The following is a 23,843-nucleotide window of genomic DNA, read 5'->3' on the forward strand; positions in this document are numbered from 1 at the left end:
GGTGGCTCGGGCATCTGGTTAGGATGCCCCCTGGGCGCCTCCCTGGGGAGGTGTTCCGGGCACGTCCCACTGGGAGGAGACCCCGGGGAAGACCCAGGACACGCTGGAGAGACTATGTCTCTCGGCTGGCCTGGGAACGCCTCGGGGTCCCCCCGGAAGAGCTGGAAGAAGTGGCCGGGGACAGAGACGTCTGGGTTTCTCTGCTCAAGCTGCTGCCCCCGCGACCCGACCCCCGGATAAGCGGCAGATGATGGATGGATGGATGGACATCACGTAGACATGCTCTATTAGCTGATGCTATGAGGTTATTATGCCGATTTTTGGAGGACTTTTGCTCGGCCGCACTATAACGTAGAGACATCGTTCAAATGTTCAAACACACGGGACGCTTTGGACTACAACATATTAGCGTCTCGTTATGCTGGCTATTACGGATTTTGAGATATGACACTTTAAATTGGTCATAATTTTAATGTTAATGATTGACATGCTGATTTTGGAGAGGCTTTGCTCGGCCAAACTTTATCGTACGCACATCGTACAAACTTTTAAAGACTCTGGAAGGTTTGGACTACAACATCCTAAAGTCTCATTGGGGTGGCATTTACAATTTTTGAGAATTTTCAACGTTAATTCTATCGTAATTTGAATGCTAATGAACACACGTGCTGAATTCGGAAGCCTTTTGCTCGGCCATAGTTTATCATACACACATCGTTCAAACATTTAAAGACTCGGGACGATTTGGACCACAACATATTGTAACCTCATAAGCAAAGCAGCAAGGGGGCAGAAATGGGCAGTAGGGCATGCCCATATCAAAATTTCCAGAAGTTTTCTAGTTATATTCTATTATTTTATGGTAGAGTATAACACAAAATCAATATGCTGATATAATTTTCAAAAGTATTTATTTTCAAACACACTTCACATATTATATACACAATAAAAATATACACATCTAAGGGACATAATTAAAGTTAAACAGCAAAAGTGAAATAAGAATAAAGTTAAATAAAATAATCCAAACCAACAACAACAATATTGCACAATTAAGTAAAAGTAACACAAGTGAGCTATATCAAGCAGTTTAGGGCCTGCTCTAAGGTAAGTTGGCATTAAGGAACACAAGCTCGCGGACCTTGAAGGGGCTGAGCCTGTTCCGTCTGTCAGTGATGATCTGCCCAATCTTTGAGAAAATTCTCTCAGAGGGCACAGATGTGGCCACAATGCACAGTCTTGTCCTCATCACTTCACACAGAGTTTTAAATACTGGCGAGCACATCTTCCACCATGCCAGAGGGTCTGATGTGCGTGGTAGGAGTGGCTCTGCAAGGTAGGCCCGCATCTCTATCATGGCAGCAGCTGAGGTGCTTGGTGTGGTAGGTTCAGATGAAGTGGAAGCCCTGGTGTTTGCGACCCTCTCATCAAAGTCTTCCCAAAATATGGCAGCCGCTGCAGGATCTTGACCCTCCTCCTCCTCACTGTGACTGGGGTGATTGTGTGCTGCAGCAGCTGTTACTCTCTTTACAGCATCATCTGCTGCCTTATTGTTTATAAAGGCATGCTTTTTGAACCTTGGGTCCAAACAAGTGGCATCAGCAAGCTTCTCAATTTGCTCCACCTTGCTGAACCTCTTCTGCATCTCTGCCATCAGGCAGTCCACCAGTTTTTGAACTGGTTGATGGATGGACAGATTTCTTTGATGGCGAGCAACAATCCTTGCCCCTTGCCGTCAGGATAACTTTGGAACCTGTCACAAACCTACAGACACACATGGTTAAATCATTCAAATGTTGTTCTTAAAAGCAGTTATAACAGTTATTACAAAGTCAATGTCATACTCCTTTTCTAACAGTAAGGATACAGTTCAGAATCCATCACCAACTATATTTTTTGTTTAAAATATGGTGTTAGTGGTAATTAGGTGCATGTACATTAAGAGCAAAATTAGATAGGAGTCCAATTCATTTTATGTGTACACTTATTTATCCAATAAAAGTTATTCTAATTTAATATAAACAATGATTATCTACATACCTCTCAGCGCTAACTTCAACAGTGACCTCCTCAAAAGGCTTGATAATGTCCACTGTTTCTTGGACAATTCCCCAGTCCTCGGTGGACAGTGTGGATAGCGGTGCATTGATAAGTGCCAGGGTGGAGATGACTGGATCTTTCACCTCAATGAATCTTTGAAGCATGTAGAATGTTGAATTCCACCTTGTAGCCACATCCTGCTTCAAACGCAGTTGCTCCTGGCCCATCTGTTGCTGTGTGGCCTTCAGCTTGTCTGAGGCAACTGTACTTCTGTGGAAATATTCAACCACAGCTTTTATTTTTTGAATTGTGCCCTGAACCTCCCTAAGGGCAGCTTTAACAATGAGGTTCAACACATGGGCAAAACATGGTATGTGGTCCCAGTGCAGGTGGTCTCTCAGGGCTGCCACAATGTTGCTTGCATTGTCTGTGACACAAGCTACAATTTGGTCACTGACACCCCATTCAGTTGTCACTCTCCTCAGTTCACTTGCCAAGTGAGCAGAAGTCTGTCTGTCTGTCAAGACAAAACAGTCCAGGAGATGGGAGGTCATGGCAAAATCCTGAATATAGTGGCAGGTCACAGACTTGTAACTTGTGGTCGTCACAGATGTCCAGCAGTCTGTTGTGAGACATACAGCAGGAGCTCTCTTGATTTTTTCCTGTATCTCAGCTCTTAACTTTCCATACATGTTGGGCAGTAGAGTTTGAGACAGTGTTTTCCTGCTAGGCAGAGTATATGAAGGGTCCAGGGTCTTTGAAAATTCTTTGAAGCCTTTGTCCTCAACTATGGAGAATGGTTGATAGTCACAGGCAATCATTTTTACAAGTGCTTCATCCAGCCTTAGTGGATCCATTGGCCTTGTCACATAAGTGCCCATCAGCGTTTGTTGTGGCCTCCGTGGCCTAACTGCTGCTTGGGTGGTGGTGGGTGCTGCTGGTGTACTGGATGTTGCAGCAGCAGTGATTGGAGGTCCAGATGAAGTGCTGCTGGTGGAAATATTTGCAGCTGCTGCAATGGCTCCATCATCCCTCTCCACCCTCACTTGTGCTAACTGCACAGTTACATGGGCTGCTTTCAGGTATCTTCTTAAATTTGAAGTGCTTCCTCCTTGGGTTGATAAATGTTTTTTACAAATGTTGCACTTGGCTTTGGTGGCTGAAATTTCACCAAAGTGGTTCAAATGTCACTCATTTTTCTGACCTGCTCAGACGTCTGTTGTTTGTGATCTGATTTAACTGGCACCTCAGGTAAATGTATGGGGATGTGTGGGGGATGGGTCACTGTCCCCCATAGAGCCTTGGATGAGTGGCACTCGATTTGTGGCACATAATCTCATCACTCTTAGTAGCCCAGACTGTGTGTCATTAAAATGTCACATGAGAATTTAACAATGAACCCCTTTCACACCAAATATCATTTAGCTCAGGCAGTCGAAGCCAAATGTATTAATAATTCAGCTCCTTAGCGAATCTTTCCCGACGCGAATCAGCTGATGCGACACCGGCATAAGCCGTGACTGTAAGCAAGTGAACCCCTTCTTGCGCTGCCAATGTGTGAAAGACTTCTGTGTGAGCTGCACTTAGCAGATGCTCTGAAGTTAAGTTATGTGAGGATTTGTGATGCGTTTCCACCTCCTTTCTCATACGATCCTAAACGGTTATGTGTCTGTCAGACAGAATACCGCAGAAGCGCAGGGCAATGCACAGATTAGTATAGCGCAGGTAGACTTTAAAAAATAATAAAATAAATCTCATTAAATTATTACTTATTCTCCCAATAATTCAGATAACACAGATATGCGCAGAAAGTTTTGAATATGAGCAAAAAAAAATCAAAACAGAGTAAATTAAGTAAAGAAGCTATTAAAAATCAGGACTTTAGCTGAATTTAAATTATATAATACAAATTTATACCACCGATTAATTGTGATTTGATGAATGAAAAATGTATTATATTTTATTATTTTGTGGCAGTCAGAGTATAACACAAAATCAACACGTTATAATTTTCAAAAGTATTTATTCACATGATTACATTATCGTTTATCTATTTACACACTTCACGAATGATATACACAACAACACTATATCTACAAGAACCGAAGACCACTAATTAATTATGATTTTATGACAAATGAATGAACATCACAAATAAGACGTCATTCATTTCCTCCTTCGTTTCTCAGTCCACAGCCCCGTCGCTGAGCTGCAGTCACATGACAAATGAACGAAACAACGATCCGTATGAATGATCCGGTTTGTGAAACTGTTGCGCCTACTGCTCTTCAGCCTGTCACGTGACAAATGAACGAAGACCCAAAGAGTTGAGCCGCGAACGAATCAATACTGTTTCCTGTGCGAGGATCCGTCACCCGAGGAGTTGAGTCGTGAATGAATCAATACTGTTTCCTGTGCGAGGAGCCGTAACCCGAGGAGTTGAGTCGTGAACTAATCAATACTGTTTCCTGTCCTGCTGACTGAGTTTATGCAGCTGCCGCCTGCCATGTGGCGAGAGAGGGTACTGCATGGAAATTAATGAATCATTTCTGTTTCCTGTCGTGCTGACTGAGTTTATGCAGCAGTCATATGGGGAGGAAGGGTACTGCGTGAAAATTAACGAATCACTCACTGAGACTACTCGTTACTCCCGAGTCATATAAAAGATTAGTTCATCTCGAACGAATCGTTCGCGAACGACACATCACTATTATTCAGCCACGTTCAGCCGGTTCGGCCGGTCCACCCCTGCGAATGTCTTCTCTGTCGCCTCTGCTTCAACATTTGCAATTTAAGCATTTGTTCTTCAATATTGATGAGCTCCAACTGAAAAATACAGCTGCTCCACCTCGGTTGCCATTGTTTACTGTTGTTACACGCCATATTAAAACGGATAACAAAACAAATGCTCCTAACAAGAAGAGCTGAGCGCAGTTTCTTCTGTCCGAAGCAGAACGACGTTCAACAGACCAGTGTCCAAACGAAATATTGACACGGTTCACCAGTAACAGCAAGCACCTGGCATAAAGCTAGAGTTTGAAAATAGCTAATGTCATTTAAACTCACTCAAGTCTGCATAAGTTACCCTATATCCGATTCTCGGGAGTAGCGCTACAAGAACGCCTCACAACGCTATATTCAGTCATGTTCAGTGAGTTCATTAGAGTAAATCTTTCGACAGATTAGTAGAGTACACATTATTATAATTCCTTATGTAGTAAAAATGCAATTGACTTACCTGCTTGAGCAAAACTGGCATCCACTTGTGAGCAGCCTCACGGTCCACTATAGTCGTTACTCAGTCTCTGAACTCTCTGACTCGTCCGACCGTGAAAATGGGTCGAGAACAAGTTCGAACATGAACTGCTCTCTTGTGCGCATGCGTCCGTCAGTCAGCTACGAGTTTACCAAACTCAGCTGAAAAATTTGAGAAAAAATATAAAAATCCTTGTGAGGACAACAATTAGATCAATTTGTTGGCCAAAAGTGCATTTGTTGGTGACATATGACAGAGCTATATTTCTGAGTTAATTTCACCAAAGAACTTTGGTATGATCAACAACTGCTAGTCATCATTTTAACAGTAGAATGGAAAAGACAGATAGCAGCTGAGATCAGCTGGGCTGCTGGGTTAACACCCTCATTTTCTCTCAGCAGCTCTGCAGGTTGGGGATGGTATCGGTTAGTCTTAGTTCAAGGAGCTAGGAGCGAGCAGGTTTGGTGGATTGAGGAATGCCTATCCAGACATGAGCACAGTGTAAAGCAGATAGACTCTGTGTCATCAATGGCTCTTGACAATGGGCTTAGAGGCGATAGAGTGGAAGAAACCTGAGTGGGAAACAGGTTCCAAAGGTTGTGGTGGAACAAGACCAGTGGTGATAAAACAGACAGCTGCTTCAAGAGACAAACAGTGAAGCAAATTAAGTAGCTGTTTACAGACATGCGGTGGTGTAACTCGTGGGGCATCTGTGACATTTCCTGTAGCAATGAGGTCTTGGCCAGCTTTTCTGAGTGTTGCAAACCCACTTGATGTCAAGTGAATGGATCAGGTACAGGGCATCAGCAGAGCTCAACTGTCTAAGTGGAGGTTCAAGATGACATTATGGCAACTAGTGGGGTGCTAATTACATAATATGATATCATAATAACTCACAGAAACTGAGAACATTTGCAAACAACAAAATGAAGAAGCAGCATTTTAGAAGCAGCACAAAATCAGAATATATGTAGTTGCAAGTGTATTTTATTCTTTCCTCAGACACAATAGAGCACTTAACCCAGACCACAAAGGTACAAGAGGGTGCATGAGAGGTGAAGGTCCTGTGATGAAGGGGATACAACTGGACTGAGATGTTATAATTCAAGATGAGCAAAGCGGTTCATTCAAGTTTTTTTCTCTTTGCTATAACAAATCATGCGTGCACATCTTATTTGCAATATAAAAAAACACGTATCTATAAAGTATTGTTATCGTCATAGGCGACGGAGTCTCTCCCATCAGCTGGCAGCTCTGACATCAGCCAGCACAGTTCCTTCAGTTTTCAGTGCATGATGTTTAATGATGATTTCTCTTTCTCCATGGTACAAATCTCCGGCTCTATTGACGAAATTTCAGCACTCAAAAACAAAGAGTTCTCTGCAAAATGTGGATCATTAAAATGTCACAAGTCAAAGCTTACTTTTGATCAAACACAAGTCTGCCGTTGCCAGCACTAAAAATGACAGTGACTGAGATCACGTCTACTGTAAACTGATAGCAATTCTAACTTATTTTGACCCACAACAGTAATATACTGATAACTCAAAGTTTTACACATTCTTTTCTTTTATACAATACTGGCTTTAAAGTCAACTTCTTAGATTTCTTAACAAGATGTGAAAGAAACAAAAGTGCTACATAAGCTTTGAATAATACCCTTTAAAAGACTCAACAACATCTACATATATTCTTTTATAAAACCATTAGTTATGATTCAGTCCCTTCTACAGTACCGACACATTCTACAAGGCTCTGTATTAGAATGACTCAGTTAATGTGACTGTTCAGCTCTCCACAGCAGTGTTAAGTTTCACTTAAGCAACCAAGTTACATCTCCCTGAGATGAAGACCAGACTGAAATGAAATAATTCTATGCCTCCAACACTGACCATCTACAACTGACTGTACATGTACTACAAAATGTATTTGCGAACTGCCCATATTTGCCCATATTTGATTAGTTTTATTTCTTGAATTATGAAAAAATTGAATATGAAAAATCTTTTCATGATAGTTTCAGACAGATTGAACATCACTTTGAAACTGCCCAGATGAAAATTGTCCCATTGTTTTTAGTTAGGGATGTTTAAAATTCTCAAAAGAATGTCAGAATTTCTGTCTATATTTGGATGATATTCTTTGACAAGAATCCCAATAAACTGCCAAACTGGCCTGAGACTGTCGATGAAGTAAATAACAGCTAAAGAACATTTCTTTGAACCACTAAACTTAATAATCTAGGTGAAAATTCTGAATGTCATCCACTCTCTGTAAAAGTGGCTTAAAATGGGTTTATGAACCCTGCCGTGGCTCTAATATTTGGTATTTCTCCATTACACAGATTCATTTTCCACCAGATAAAGAAAATAAAAAGTAAAACTTGAGATAGATTTACTTAAAATGCAATATCCCACTTGTATTTCTTTATATATGAAGACATATTTTCACATCTTGCTGGTCCAATAAGACAAACTCAGGGTCAAAGAAAAGTAACTTTGTGTTCGGTACAGATGACAGAGGATAATAACTTTGCAACAAAGTAAGAGTTGAGTCAGTGTCATTATTGCTTTCAATCCATTGTAGGCCGCAAGGGGATTTAGGTCCACTCCATGAATGTACTGTAAGCACAGTGCAAAGTTACACTGTGTGTACTACACAGCAACTAAGAATAAAGAGAGTCATGTACCCATAGTTATCAATAATAATAACATACAATTTCAAATAAATAGGCCATGTTTCGTTCAAGTAAAAGCAAACAAACCCTCATATTCTCAATTCAAAGTTCACTGTACAATAGTTATAACATCCTGTGAAAATAAAGTATTAGTTTGTCCATGCATTCTTAGAAAGGCTGCTGTATATAAAATCCACTTTAATCCTTTCAGATGGTTTCAGTGGATTAAAAGAAAAGAAAAAAAACACAGAACACAGCTGCAGAGTAATATCAAAGATCAAGAGTGTTCGGTAATGTGGAGCAACTGTTTATAGTGTTTTTTTTCTGATAGATGAGAGAGCTGACGTTGTGCAGGTGTGTTTCAAACCACTCTCTTTATTTCCTCCTTGTCACGTTGGTTGAAACAGACTTAGACAGGAGAGATAGAGAGAAAGAGAAAGATTGAAACAATGTTGAGGAGAGGGCAGCAGGGCAGAGGCAGAAAAAAGCAGGGCAAGCTGACCACAGCTTGTCTGACATCAATCCAATAGTTGTTTTTTAATCGTCATTCCATGCTCACTGGACACAAATCTGATTCTTCAGGCTGTTGGGGAAGAAAGAGGAAAAGGTCAGTCTTGAGGTGCATGGCAAAAATTACTCATCAGCTCTGCATGGACTGATTAGATATCCTAAGTAAACTGTTTGTTTAGTGATTGTGAAATCTATCCTGGTGAATAGATTTGTCATCATCATCATCATCATTTCTTTTGTAGGGTTCACAAAAACAACACACAAATATACAAATCAAAAATAGAGATACACAAAGGAACAGAAAAGGATATTTTTTTGTTTTTGTGGTGGGGTTGTGAGACGTACTTATGGGTAATCAGTGTCTTATCTGCAGTAAACAGCTGTCAGAGTGCTCCCAGCAAACAAGAGGGGACGTCTCTTGTCTAGAGTGCCATATGACATTGAGGATGTTCGTAACATCCGCTATTGGTTCCCACATACAACATTCCCAGCCAGTCGTTAGCAGAAATTTATTGGCATCTTTAAGAAGTTGTCCTTTAACCTTCAGGGAATTTACTTTTTTGGTGCCCAAGATAATGTTTTCTTCTTTCATCTGTGTTGGGTAACCTCATGACTTTAAAGGGTTTTAGTAGACATACATGTTGTGTTTGTGTATTCTTTCACTTGTATCGTACATGAAATCATACATGTCTCTAGAAAAAGAAAAAAATTTTCGTCTTAGTCTGACCTAAATCAAACTTTTAAAATATATGTGAACAAGTTAGTTAAAGCGAAACTTTATGAAATCAAGCTTCTAAAAACAGGACAAACACATGTAGATATTAGTCCTTAGGTATTATATCACTCCTTCAAGTAAACTCAAATGGGTCGAGGCCAGGAATCTCAAACTCCGGTCCTCGAGGGCCGCTGACTTGCTGTTTTTTGGTTTTCCTACTTCCCCTACTTCAACACACCTAATTCAGACGAAATGGATCTCTTCAAAAGATTGCTAAATTCTGCACAAACCTGCTACATGCTCCAAAATTCCATATTTTCCATCAAAAATAAATAAGGATAAGTAAATACTATTACTGATGATGTACCAATAAAGCTGCTCTCATTTACACATTTTCCTGTTTCTTTAGTCAGATGGCTAACATGTCACTGAAAGCAGGCCATTAAGACCATGTGTCAACTCTGGGTCACTTGCAGCATTTCCAAACTGCTCTGTCTATCCATCCATTTCCCAACCCAACCTCGCTTAATCATATTCAGGGTCAGGGACCCTGAACTGAAGCCTCATGTGTGTCTAATGGGACGAGGACAGTGGTCAAATCAAATGGCCAGGTCGAGCCATATCCTTAGCTTAACTCAAGTGTGTATGAACTGTGTATTTTAAACATCAGCTCGGTCATATATGTCAGAGTTGTCATATGGCATTCATTTGGCTAAGTGAGTGGTGTAAGAGGACTGGATTTGATCCCAACTCAGGCTTGAATCTCCAGATGGTTAGCTTGAGGCTCTTTAAATGTTATAATTATGAATGTGACACAAATAACATCCCCATAGCTAAAAGAGAACCCAAGATATTGTTGTATGTCAAACGTTCCAAGGTGATTTTTTTAGTAGACATACCATGGATCTTTGTGGTTTACTTTGCCTTCTCAGAACGGGGGCACAGATGAGATAATTATTACCATCTCAAACCTCAAAAAAGTCTTTGCGGTTGTTAGTTTACAGCTGGTTATTACTTTCTCAAAGAGTTCAAATATATTTGTGGTGTTCCAGGCTTTTCACTAATTTTTGCTATCTTGTAGTTGGTATTGCAAGGTTGTCAGTCACTGCAAGAGAGACACTACAAGCAGAAACACAACCAAGAAAAAAAAATCACAACACATCAAAGTAAAAACACCTTTGTAAATTAAATGTTAAATTTTCTCTGTCAGATTATAATATCAAGCTGCATCTGCTGCCTAAACATGTCTACAGTAGCAGTGTGATATCATGGTGATATCCATTATCTTGCAGCTGCCTTTTGCAGCTGCCACAGCGTAGGTCAATAATTTGCCTTTTAAAAGCAGATTTCAATTGGATTTCAGTATGATTTGTGTTTCAGGATGATGATAATTAGTCCCGTCACCTTCATGTAAGAAAAAGAAGAGGCCAGTCTAATTGCCATGCTTCAGGCAGCAACACAAGACAAAGCTGCTGATCTATGGAGAGTAAATGTGCATGGCTTTTTAAAAATCTTTAAACTGGAGTTAATGATTGATGGTTTCTTGTTGGTCTGCATTGCATTTTATTTGCCAGAAATGTCACAAGACATGCTTCTGAGGTACCGACAGTGGGACATTTGGGGAACATTTGGGATGACCTTTTGAATAAGGAATTATTCTGCTGTATGAACAGTTTTCTCCAGCTGAGTGGCTGCGTTATCAGCAAACTCTTTTGTTCTGTTTCTTATAGAACATGAAATGAAATAACCCTACAGGGGGAAAAGCTCTCCCAATAGTTTCAGGTGATTAATTCTTATTCAGAGTAGTGATCCATTATTCTCTAAAGAAACCTCCTGAAGCTATTGCAATTATAATTTCTGTAAAATGCTGATTAAATAAAAAGCAGTGAGATTCATCCATTCTGTCCTTTCATATGGTTTTGTTTCCCATATTCAACAACATTTTCCTTTTTCTCTTGAAACCCATAAGATTGGTATCTTATCATGGTTGCTGTGTGAATGAGCAGGTGGGTGGAAGACAGCCAGAACCAACATAGGACCTAATCCTATCAATTCATCATCACACAATTTCCTCATTTTCCTCTGTCGAGCAGGTCTGATACACTCACAGGTTCAACTGCTACACCCTCTGAGGGCTAAGACAGAAAAAGCCACCAACTGTCTGTGTCTTTGACTGTGTAAACAGGATGAAAAGTAGCACAGATGGTAATAAAACCAGAGGCCTTCTGTGGTGTGTTCCAGCAGGGATATACAGTGACAGTGGGCGGAAATGACAGCTGTTTATTTTTGCCACACATAATGAGTGCGGTTTCAATGCCAGTGCTATGGGAATTGCATGTTGTCTTTGGGTGATGTAAGCAGAGTAATCAGACTGCTTTGTAACAAGAACACTCCACTATGTCTGACCTGTGAGAACAAAACAGCTACACACTACTCCAGGCCTATTTTCTTGGAAAGTGTAATGTGACAGAATGCACACCTCACCAAAGCACACCTCACCCCATTCCATTGTTTTGTGTTGCTGCAATTAAATCTCTGAAGCTAAAAGATATTTTGACCCTGACCTTTAAGAAATAAACTAAGAACAAAAACGATGTAAAAAGAGATGTTGGTGACTGTGAAAAATACTGTCTCAACAAGTACAGAGGCAGAGAGAGGATAATAAACGTGGTTGTAAGTCTAATGCAAGTGACTTTATTTAGCTTAAACCTTAAAAGCACATGTTGCTAAAAGAAAAAACGATGGAATTAAAACTTTGAAATCTTAAGTTTCTAAAAGTAGAATGGGAGGTAGAGCCTTCAGTTATCAGGCCCCTCTCTTGTGGAGTAAGCTGCCAGTAAATGTCCGGGAAGCAGACACCCTTTCCACTTTTAAGATTAGGCTTAAAACTTTCTTTTTTGATAAAGCTTATAGTTAGGGATGGCTCAGGTGATCCTGAAACATCCCATAGTTAAGCTGCTATAGGCTTAGACTGCTGGGGGACCTCATCTGTCACACCTTTCCTCACTTTGCTCTCTTTTTCCCCCTGTTTAATTTCTCAAATGATTTTATGTACATGTGACATTATTGTGGTTATTAACTTGTGTTTCCCTGTTCCAACAGATATCCTTTGAATGGTGTTATGGTGTTTTTCCCCCCTCTTTTCCCTCTTTTCTGTCCTCTCAAACCCCAGCTGGTCGAGGCGGATGGCCACCCTTCCTGAGTCTGGTTCTGCCAGAGGTTTCTTCCTGTTAAAAGGGAGTCGTTCCTTTCCACAGTCGCCACAGGCACGCTCAGGACGGGAGATTGGACTGAAGACAAGTTTCGGTGCAATCTGTTGGTTTCCTTAGCTAGGATATTATTTTTTCAATTGGCTCTATATGAATTAATTGGATTATGATTACAATGAATTGAATTCCAATTGGCTTGAATTGGACTATATCATTTAAGTGCCTTGAGATGACAATTGTTGTAATTTGGTGCTATATAAATAAAACTGAATTGAATTTAATTGAAGAAGTGGTGAAATGCTCCCTCTCTGAATTTTAGAATTAAGATTCTTCCTATATGCTTTGTCTTTTAAAGTTTGCTTTAATGCTTTATGGAAACACTTTTTGTGTTTCTATAAAGCATGAGTGGAATCAGACTCATGCGTAGGATCAGTTCAAGGTCCCATGAAATCACATGTAAAGTTTGTGGTTATATATCGGCCAACCCATCAGAGAAAACTCAGTTTTTCTGGAAAACTGGGATAGGTTTCTAGTCTTTTTTTAAAAAACAAATGCTACAAATTGCAGATTTCCAGCCATATTATAGGAACTGTAATCGTTCTTCATCTGGCCAAATTTTTGTTCAAAACAAAGAGGAAACCAATTTATATCATAAAATAAAACCAGAATTAAATGGGATGAGAATCAGCGCCTCCAAATCCAAGACTATGGTTCTCAGCCGGGAAGAGGGTGGAATGCTCTCTCCGGGTCGGGAATGAGATCCTTCCCCAAGTGGAGGAGTTCAAGTATCTCGGGGTCTTGTTCACAGTGAGGGACGAATGGAGCGGGAGATTGACGGGCGGATCGGTGCGGCGTCTGCAGTGTTGCGGGCTCTGCACCGACCCGTCGTTGTGAAGAAGGAGCTGAGCCAGAAGGCGAAGCTCTCTATTTACTGGTCAATCTACGTTCCCATCCTCACCTATGGTCACGAGTTGTGGGTAGTGACCGAAAGAACAAGATCGCAAATACAAGCGGCCGAAATGGGTCTCCTCCGCAGGGTGTCTGGGCTCTCCCTTAGAGATAGGGTGAGAAGCTCAGTCATCCGGGAGGGGCTCGGAGAAGAACCGCTGCTCCTCCGCATTGAGAGGAGTCAGATGAGGTGGCATCTGGTTAGGATGCCCCCTGGAGGCCTCCCTGGGGAGGTGTTCCGGGCACGTCCCACTAGGAGGAGACCCCGGGGAAGACCCAGGACACGTTGGAGAGACTATGTCTCTCGGCTGGCCTGGGAACGCCTCGGGGTCCCCCCGGAAGAGCTGGAGGAAGTGGCCGGGGACAGAGACGTCTAGGTTTCTCTGTTAAAGCTGCTGCCCCCGCAACCCGACCCTCGGATAAGTGGCAGATGATGGATGGATGGAATTACATGGGAAGCAGCAACGAAATAGTGAAAACCATCTAATCATTCATATGTTTGATAAAAGCCTTAATTGTGAGAGAATGTTCATGTCGGATTACATCCCTGATGTCATTTACGTGTCAATACAGATTCAATGTTAATTTCCAATGCAGCTCCTGGAAGCAGAGCTCTATTTGTTTAATTTAGCACCTCATTACACCACTGAGCAATCTCACAGCCTTCCGCTACATTTAGAGTAACTTCTGAGATCTATACTTTCTTTGCGAGGTCAACAAAGCGTGTAGTTAGTGAGGCGGCCTGGCAAAGGACTGGCTGGAGGTTTGATCTCTGCAGCAGTCAGGGTGCTGAAAGTAAAACTTTCTGTTGGATTAATGAACTTCAATTTAAAGTACTTTAACTTTGATCAGACTATTTCAGGAGCAGAGAAAGCACATCGATTTATACAGATTTCAGTGCAGAAAGCATCATTCATATAATTTTCATGGCTGTTTTCACCATTTGACATTTTTTTAAAACTCAGGCACATTACAGATGTGGTAACTGTTCATTTTATGTCTGTTGGAGATCCCATATGAGTTATGATAGAAATGTCAAAATCTATGACAATATTAGATCAAGTTAAGAACATTATGAACATAAATGAGATATTCATACTGCACTGGACTGCTTCCTAATAGTTTATTTAATAATCAGTTGTTTGGAGGTTTCGGGAAATGCATGGAAGACAGTTATATGTTCAGTTTTTATAATCCAAAAGAGAGCAATAAAAATTAAGAGCAAAGCAGACGTCTATGAACATACTCAAAAATTATTCATCAAGATAAATCCCCTAATATAAATGTTTTAAATAAAAAATAATATGCTTCTAAACTCTTTTCAGAAGTTGCTCCCAATCAACTCAACTTTAATTCTGTAGCATTTTTCAAACACGTGTAACCCAAAGTGCTTTATAGAGCAAAAGCAACATTTAGACAAAACAGCCAAGGAGAAAAAATATGAAAATAAAAAATTAGAAGACCTTTCATGAAAGCGGTTAAAATGTGAACGAGTTGATCACAGGCATATCGATAGATTAAGAATTCGTCCTTTCAATTAGGTAAATTTTAAGTGTCAGTTTAAAACTAGAGAGGGTGTCCCACACCCCAGCAGGTAGCTGGTTCCACACGAAGGGAGCCTGGAAACTGAAGGCTCTGCTTCTCGTTCAAGTCTGTGTGATTCTGGGAACCACAAGTAGACCAGAGTGCTGAGAGTGAAGTTATCTTATGGGGTGATAGGGAATAAAAGGGTCTTTCACATAAGTTTGAGCCTGGCCATTCAATCAAACAAAGCAAATGGGAGATGAGAGGAATCTGCAGAAACTTCAAGTTTACAAAGATACAAAGAAAATAAAAAGTGAAAAATAAAGTCAGTTGCAGGAGTGATTTGTGGAATTGTTTTGACAATTCCCTATATGCACGATTACTTCCGGGTTTTAAATAAGCCAGCTCGAGCAATTCCGGTCCAGGTCAAGATGGCGTTCTATACATGGTGCCTGCAGGACCTACCACAAGTTAACATTAACGATATACATCGCATAATCCAAATAAATTCCAAAGCTTCATCAAGTATTCGTGAAAAGGGATTTAAGCTGTACATAAGCATCTATATCCATGACTACGAGGGTAAGTGTAATTCTTTCTTTCTGTAAGCAACTCGAGAGCTAGCTAGCTACATAGGGTAAACAGTAACAATAGCATAACATCGGTAAAAAGGAGTATGACTATGCAGACAAGGTAAGTCGGCACCATTGAAATGTATAGAAACAATTCTGTGTTGGTAAGTTGTTGTTATTGTTGCTTCTGTTTCTCAGTTTCTGACAAGAACGAGGCAAGAGAGGTGTCAGTGTGGGCAAGCTGCTTCAGGTCCATGAGGAAGAGTAAAAGACCACACAGCTTGAGTGTAGGGGAATGAGAGCAGAAAGGGCTCAGACTAACTATTTTACATGGAGCACAGTAATATAACAGCCTCTAGATTTTCCCGAACCTCTAAACACAGTCTCTGCATTATCAGTTGATATACATTTCTTTTACAGGTTGTTCTTAAAGACACTAAACCTGTTGAACTGTGTGCATCTCAATTCTGGAGTGTGGCATGGCTTGCGCTCTGCAATCATATTGTAGCCGTACTATACCAAACATCAGATTACAGCCAGCAGGGAGCAGCAGCTGTCCCCCCTACTCACAGCTGCACAGGGTCTTAGCAGCATTGGCACAAACACATGTAATGTTTCCAACACTATCACACTTAACTTATTATGTTACATTACGTTGTTGTCCGACTTCTTCCTTGTTATGTAATTGTCATGACCTGATTGGTTTGGAGGTGTGTTTCTGAGTTTCAGGTGAGGTGAGCAGGTTTCCTTGGTTACCAGAGTCTTGTTGCTGCCTGCTGGCACACCTGTGTTTCATCTACAGTCATTAAGATCCAGACTTAAGGAGCAGCAGGAGCACCAGTCTTCGCCAGGTCGTTTTGCTATTTCCCGTGGTAATCAGGCCGCTTTACGTTTTCTGTAAAGATTAACCCTTTTCCAGGCTCTTACCCTTATTCCCTCATTCCAGTGACGTCCCCTCCGAGATCCTGCCGGCTCACCTAGTCGTGTCTGTCTACCAACCTGCTACTTACCTTCATCATACTCACCTCCGTGTCCATTTCTACCCAGCCTGCTCACCCACAGTCTCTCCTGATACACACCTCCTGCCAGTTGGTTTCTGCCTCCCCCTTCGACCTATTTCCACCGGCTCACAGTAAGGCTGTCCTCGCTCCTTCAGAATCTGAATGCTATCAGTTTGGCACATGCGCTAACCTCTCTCTCTCTCCATCCAGTTGCGCCTGCCATTTAGTCTCCAGCACCATCCTGTTCTCTCCGGCCCTTCAACCCCGGATTCCATGTTACCTCTGGCTACAAGACAATAAATCTTATTTACATTTTGAATCTTGCTATTGAGTCCTTTTCCTTGTTTTAGCTCACGCCCCATGACAGTAATGTGAGCCAGATCTACTTTCAATAAGGCCGAACATACAGCATCCTTCCTTTTTAGAATATGTGATCTCTCACACACACACACACACACACACACACCATCCCTGTAATGTAGAGCTACACTGCACTGAAGCAGAATATGACATGGAAATAATTTATTTATGATAATAATAAACAGTATATTATTACCTGTCTAATTTCAGTTATGTGCATGTTTCAGGAGCAATTTAGCAACTTGTAACCTGACCTGTGACCTTCCAGGTCTGCAGGTGAATGAGATTTACCAAGATATGCCAAGGGAAACTGCTCCAATTATAACAATGGGTATAGCAGGAGGTGTACCCTTGGTGGACAGTGCCTTTGGAAAAGTCCAAGAAGGAAGTGTTCTCTCCTATCACCTTCCAGCATGGAGTCCACCAAAAACATATCCACTGATGCACCACCACGATGATCCTTACCCCTTGATGGCTACTGTCTGGGTCCCTCAGAGTGCTGATTTGTGTTAAGCTACTATCAAGAGCTACACATGAATTCTCTTGCAACAACAGAGGCCGTGGCAAACCAAACTGAGACCAGCACAAGACAGCAAATCACACTGAAGCAATGGCATCTATTAAGAAAGCCACGTGTGGAGGAAACAGGAGGAGAATGTCACGCTGTAGTGTTGAGACAATCGGCAGATTCAAACATGGCTCGCGTCTAATCGAGCAAACAATATAGTAAGATTATAATTACGCCAATAACTATTGTTTAAGTAAATATATGTTCGGGTAAAACAAAAACAAAACACTGGAATACAGTGAAGAAAGTCTGGAAAGCCTTAACGATTACATCGATGATTGTTTTAACAGGATCGTCATGGGGAAAACCAACCAAACCATGTCTGCCAGCAAAACGGCTTCTAACTCCAAAAGAAGTCACAATGAAGAGTCACATGGTGCGACGTCTCCAGCTGGTAATGATTCGATGGACATTTTAACACCGATTGATAAGAAATTATCCAGTTTCAACGCCCGTATGTCTCTGTTAGAGATTCTACACAGAGAGTTTCAGGCATTACAGGAGTTGTTGGAGTTCAGTCAACAACAGGTGCACACTGGCTGCAGAAAACGCAGCCCTCAGAGGATCGGTGAAATCACTCACAGAAGGAATGAGCTGGATCTCTGACGAAAACAAGAGAATGAAAGAATCAATTATTGATCTCCAGGCTCGCAGTATGAGGGACAACCTAATGTTTTCTGGAATCCCGGAGCAGGCAGAGGAGGATCCTGAACTCACAATAAAAAAAACTTCATCCAAACACATCTGAAACTTCTGGGAGATGCAGTGAAGAACATCACCTTTCACCACCGCCTGGGAGGGAAGAGACCTGATGCCCGCTGACCAAGACCTATTGTGGCCAAATTTGAACACAACCAACAGAAAGTTCAGGTGGGGGGCCGTGGCAGGGAGCTGAGAGGAACGGACTTCAGCGTCAACGACCAGTTTCCCAAAGAAATCCTGGAATGACGCAGGGTCCTGTTCCCCATCCGGAGAAAGTTCATGGAAGGAGGCTGTCATCGCGGTAGATAAATTATTCATTAATGGGCAGCTGCACCGCGACCAGGAAACCACTCCTTGGCTCTTCTAAATCCCAGGTGATCTTAATTCGTTAACTTGTATAAATAATAATGCTCAAGAAACCTTCCCTCCCTCCAACTCATGTGGAGAATTATCGGCTGGTCTCTCTCCTCCCATTTCTGTCAAAAATCATTGAAAGGGCGTCTTTAAGCAGGTCAACGATTACCTCTCTCATAACAACCTCCTTGACCCAAACCAATCTGGGTTTAAAAGTGGACACTCCACCGAGACGGCTCTGTTAGCTGTGACAGAAGCCTTAAAAGAAGCCAGAGCGACAGCTAAGTCCTCTGTACTTATCCTGCTCGACTTATCGGCTGCATTTGACACTGTCAACCACAGTATTCTTTTGTCCATGCTCTCAAGCATGGGCATCACAGGGAGAGCACACTCCTGGTTTGAATCATACCTCACTGGTCGGTCCTTCAAAGTATCCTGGCTTGGTCACAATTCTGCAGCGCACCACCTTGCCACAGGGGTCCCCCAAGGCTCAGTACTGGGACCTCTTCTCTTTGCCATATACACCAACTCACTGGGACAGATCATCCGATCACATGGCTTCTCATACCAATGTTATGCTGACGATACCCAGCTCTATCTGTCATTCCCACCTGATGACCACACGGTCTCAGCACAAATCTCAGACTGTCTCTCTGACATATCAGCATGGATGAAAGCCCATCATCTCCAACTTAACCTCCCAAAAACTGAACTGCTTGTCTTCCCAGCCAAACCAACCATACACCACAGCATCTGCATCCAAACTGAATCCCTATCTCTTGCTCCATCAAAGGTTGCTAGAAACTTGGGTGTCATGATTGATGACCAACTAACCTTCAAAGATCACGTTACCTCGGTTGCTCGTTCATGCCGCTTTGCATTACTAAACATAAGAAAGATCAGACCATACCTGACCCAACATGCCACCCAACTCCTGGTGCAGGCCATGGTCATGACTACTGCAACGCTCTCCTAACTGGTCTCCCAGCCTGTGCTGTGAAACCTCTGCAGATGATCCAGAACACGGCGGCGCGTCTGGTCTTCAATCAGCCTAAAAGAGAACACGTCACCCCTCTGTTCATTGAACTCCACTGGCTACCCTTAGCCGCCCGCATCAAATTCAAGTCTCTGATGTTAGCCTACAAAGTGCTTAATGGAACGGCTCCCATCTACTTGAATGCTCTTGCAAAGGCTTATGTCACAACTCGGTCCCTCCGTTGGTCCCAGGATTGTCGTCTAGCAGTGCCTACACCACGCCTAAGACAATCCAAACTCTTTTCATGTGTAGTCCCACGATGGTGGAATGACCTACCAAGTGCTACCAGAACAGGGGCGTCCCTGTCTATCTTCAAGAAGCTCTTGAAAACCCAGCTCTTCAGAGAGCATCTCCTATCCCAGCACTTACCTTTACTTCCCTACCCCCTCTATCTCTGCACTTTATCTTTCTGCACTTCTTTCTATGCCTACACTCTATCTCTACTCTGTCACCTCTGACAGAGTCAGACTAGTGGGTTCCTTCTATGTAGTTTATTGTTAGCTTTATATAGCTTGTTAAATCTTCATTTGTAAGTCGCTTTGGATAAAAGCGTCTGCTAAATACATAAACATAAACATAAACATATCACTGTACATGGAAATATGTAACCCTGAAATAGTCTACCCAATTTACAGTAATCTGTCAAGGCAAAATAGATAGCTCACTAGCTTTATGAGGTTATGCAGGTCACATTTGTTTATTTGGGTTTGTTTTGGGCTTTTATCTATCTCACACTTCCACTCTTTTGCACTGTTTTTCTCTTCTGTCTTTCTTCCCCAACCCGCTGCGTTTCCACCTTAATACATAATGCTAACATGCACGGCACACATAGAGATTTGAGCAGCACAAACAATCATATACCACGCTTACACAGCATTGACAACGCACGTACACATTGTAGCAAATGGTGCACGCACTGTGCAGAGTTTGATTGCATGTTACAACAGAAGCTGTACAACCATAGTACGGTCATGCACAGCATCCCAAGAGCATAAGTTTGCATAAGGACCATAGGGATAAGTCACAACCAAAGTTTGGGGAAGACAGAGTTGTCCCTACCAACAATTTTGATAATATTCTAATATAACATTTTTTTTTACATAATGCATTAAATATAATATTTTTTCACAAACTCATTTGTAGTATTAAGCATTTGTAGAGAACTATTTTTCCGACGTTCCCTCTTGTAGCAATGTTCAGTGTAACCTGCATTGCAACAAGGTTAGACATGCTGGCATTTGATTGGCTGAAGGGTCAGCACATGATGGTATAAAACCCTTGCAGTGTGGCAGAGTTGCTGTAAAATGCTGGATTGAAGGTAAAATATTAGATTGGATGTTGCAGAAAGGCTTGACGCTGCAAAATCATTAAAGTAAATACATTAATATTTAATTTGGTCTCAACGTTTTGCCCGTGTTTCTGCTTTGTAAATAGAAAATGTCACTGAAAAAGAAAAGAGACATCCAAAGTTATTTAACCACCCAGAGAGTAAGTAGTAGCTAACTACCCACACTATGCTAGCCTTCGAGCCCAACGTAAACACTCATTCTACTATGACAAGGTGTTATGAAGGTGTTATGGTCTGAATATAATGAAGCCAAGGAGGCTAGTTTTATTTTACATGAGCATTTTTTTTTTTTTAATCAGGAGATGTTTTTTTTCTCTCTATTTTTGAATTGTAAACAAATTTGGTTCCATAAAGCCTAAATCTTGGCTATTCCTGCAATATTCAAAAGTTTCTTCTCATAAGTTTGAAAAGTGTAATGCATATAGTGTCATCAAGGTCTACATTTTATTCATTGATGCATTATTTTGAAATGGACCATCAGGACTTCAATTGTTACTGGTCAAAGATCAAGTTTCTGGTCCCGTTAATTTTTTTGGTCTGAAAATCTGGCCCACCTGAATACATAATTGAGTAGCCCTTCTGTAACATAAGCACATTGTGTCACACTAAAAAGAAGGCGTTGAGGCAGAGGAAATTCCTTGATTATTTTTTTGTACTCAAGTTACTTGAGAAATAGTTGCAGCCCTAATACCAGCTGTCAAGCACGGTAGTGGAGGTCTGATAATTTGGACTCGTTCCGCAGCCACAGGACCTGGGCACCTTGCAGTCATCGAGTCCACCATGAACTCCTTTGTATACCAGAGTATTCTAGAGTCAAATGTGAGGCCATCTGTCCGACAGCTAAAGCTTGGCGGAAACTGGGTCATCAACAGGAAAATGATCCCAAACACAGCAGCAAATTAAGAGAGCTGTGCATAAACCAATGCTGCAAACCTCAATGAACTTAAGCAATGTAGTTAAGAAGAGTGGGACAAAATTATTCCACAATGATGTGTGAAGATGTCACACAGAAAAGACAACCACAGACAAAAATGCTTGTCTGAACTAAAGGAAGACTCTGTTTTAGGCACTACTGCTGGTGGTTTGAGATGCATAGAAGCAGAAAGCAACAATAACAAGTACATTAATCCAGAACCGTTATATTCTAATTATCTAAATATCAATTAATTGAACATCCTAATGAAAATATATTGTATTTGTCCATGGTGATTGTGGCATACTGGACATTCTGACACACAGCAGAACCTGCAGTTAACATTCTGAGATGACACACTGATCAGACTTTGGACCTGATCAAACTTGGTTTGAAGTTGGGTATCAATTCCCCAAAAACACAGTTTGAATTCCCTTCAATAGTGGCACATTTGTTACTGTTACACACAAGCCTCATATGCAAGATATGAGATACAAGATAAGAGATGCATAGCTGTTCTTTCTCCAGCACTGCATCACATCTCACACATTATAGATGAGCATTTTGAACAGATTAATCTCTCAAATGACTGCAAAACAGTCATTTGAGTCATTTAACCTACCACGACCTAATGTAAAACACAAGCATATACATGTAGAACGAGCCCTAGAAGGTTTAAGGACTTTGTTTTCATGGTGAAGGAAACATAAAAATCAAATATAAAAATCTTTGCTGCTGTTTCTCATCCACTCCATTAAAATGTCAGCTTTCAAATGTGCATCCTTCCCATACTGACAGCAGGACAGGCTTTTAAAGGAGCTTGAAAAGGACAAGTCTCAAACCCAGCCTTCAAACACTGCAGCACTCTGCTCACTCACACATTGTCAGAGTTATGGCAAGACAAAAGTCATCTTTTTAAGTCACTGTTTAAAAGTTTACAAATAATCTTCTTAAGGTGAGCAAGGGATCTCATGAGTAATTCACGTTGTAGAAGGTGTAGATTACACAGCTGCACACCCTCTATCCCAAGACTATCGACATTACCTGACTGCATCAACTCCCCCATCGAGGCTATGCTGTGACTTATGCATTCCTGTGGTGTGCGGCAAATTGTGTCAACACATTACTCTGGTGAGGCATTTTTCATGCATAATTCATCCTGGAGCCTACATTCTACATGGACATTTTCAAATCCCTTTGAAGTTAATTCCCTCTTCATGATAAACAGCCCTCACAAACTCCAGCTGTGTTGTAGCTGATTGTCTATGCTAGAAGAAGTCACCTGTCTGAAACAATTTCACCATACAATGCTGGAGTGCGAGAGAGATTTACTTCTAATAATCTACCAAGCAAAGAAAATGTAGCTATCCTGCTTTGTGGTTGATAATAAATGACTGGGGGAAATCTCAGTGGATGCTAAAGCTGCGCTCTGCAGCACGAAAAAGATGCATGTTAGAAAAGCCCTCTACACAGCCATGACTCTTCACAGGAAAGTGGTACTTTTTCCAGTGAATCATAGCTCAGTCTAGGGACTGATACTTCAGATAATTCTAAAGTAATAGTGACTGATAAAAACAATGTTACTAAAGTAACTTCAGGATTTTCTGAACATAATAATACCATGCAATGTACAGTACAAATACATGTTTTGTTTTCATATACACAAAACAAAATAGAGTTTTGTTAATCAAAAAAGGATGACGCCAAAGAAGGGGATGTTTTTCCTCCAGTGAGTCAGAAATCTTGGAAGGCATATACGCCCAAACTATTAGCATTCCAAACGTATCAAATATGGCTGTTTTGTCAAAGTTTGGGGCAGTGATACATGTGAACAGAGCATTCTCAGATTTTGTTCTTTAGCTTTTACTGATAAACAAAAAAATGGTTCATACCTGGGGTGAATGGGAAGCAACAAGACTTTTTATACCAGCTCCGTTACATTTCAGCTTACTTGCTTTATTGGTTAATTTAATATCTATTCGCAATACAATTTCCTGATTAGAATTCAGCACTAAAACTAGTAGGTTGGGATTAGCAACTAAAATTACTCAATTAGGATTTGTAAATAATCTATATAAAACAATGATAGCCTGAAGAAGATGGTAGATTT

General features: G+C 41.2%; 2 protein-coding genes across 2 annotated transcripts in view; both read right to left on the bottom strand.

The window, feature by feature from the left end:
* Positions 1–1,102: 1,102 nt before the first annotated feature.
* Positions 1,103–2,861, bottom strand: LOC140309266 (E3 SUMO-protein ligase ZBED1-like). Its single transcript, XM_072387077.1, has 2 exons — positions 2,041–2,861; positions 1,103–1,700 (listed from the first exon to the last, which is right to left on the bottom strand). The coding sequence occupies exons 1-2, from the start codon at positions 2,859–2,861 to the stop codon at positions 1,103–1,105; spliced, it is 1,419 nt and encodes a 472-aa protein (XP_072243178.1).
* Positions 2,862–6,278: 3,417 nt separating this feature from the next.
* LOC140310343 (zinc finger matrin-type protein 4-like) overlaps positions 6,279–23,843 on the bottom strand; it is a 232,985-nt gene continuing 215,420 nt past the window's right edge. The window contains exon 7 of the mRNA XM_072388619.1: positions 6,279–8,556. Coding sequence (XP_072244720.1) covers positions 8,529–8,556 — 28 coding nt within the window. The 3' untranslated portion in view covers positions 6,279–8,528. The remainder of the gene's footprint in view (positions 8,557–23,843) is intronic.

Source organism: Leuresthes tenuis, unplaced genomic scaffold (assembly GCF_036924035.1).
Source record: "Leuresthes tenuis unplaced genomic scaffold, fLeuTen1.0.hap1 SCAF_6, whole genome shotgun sequence".
Lineage (NCBI taxonomy): Eukaryota > Metazoa > Chordata > Actinopteri > Atheriniformes > Atherinopsidae > Leuresthes > Leuresthes tenuis.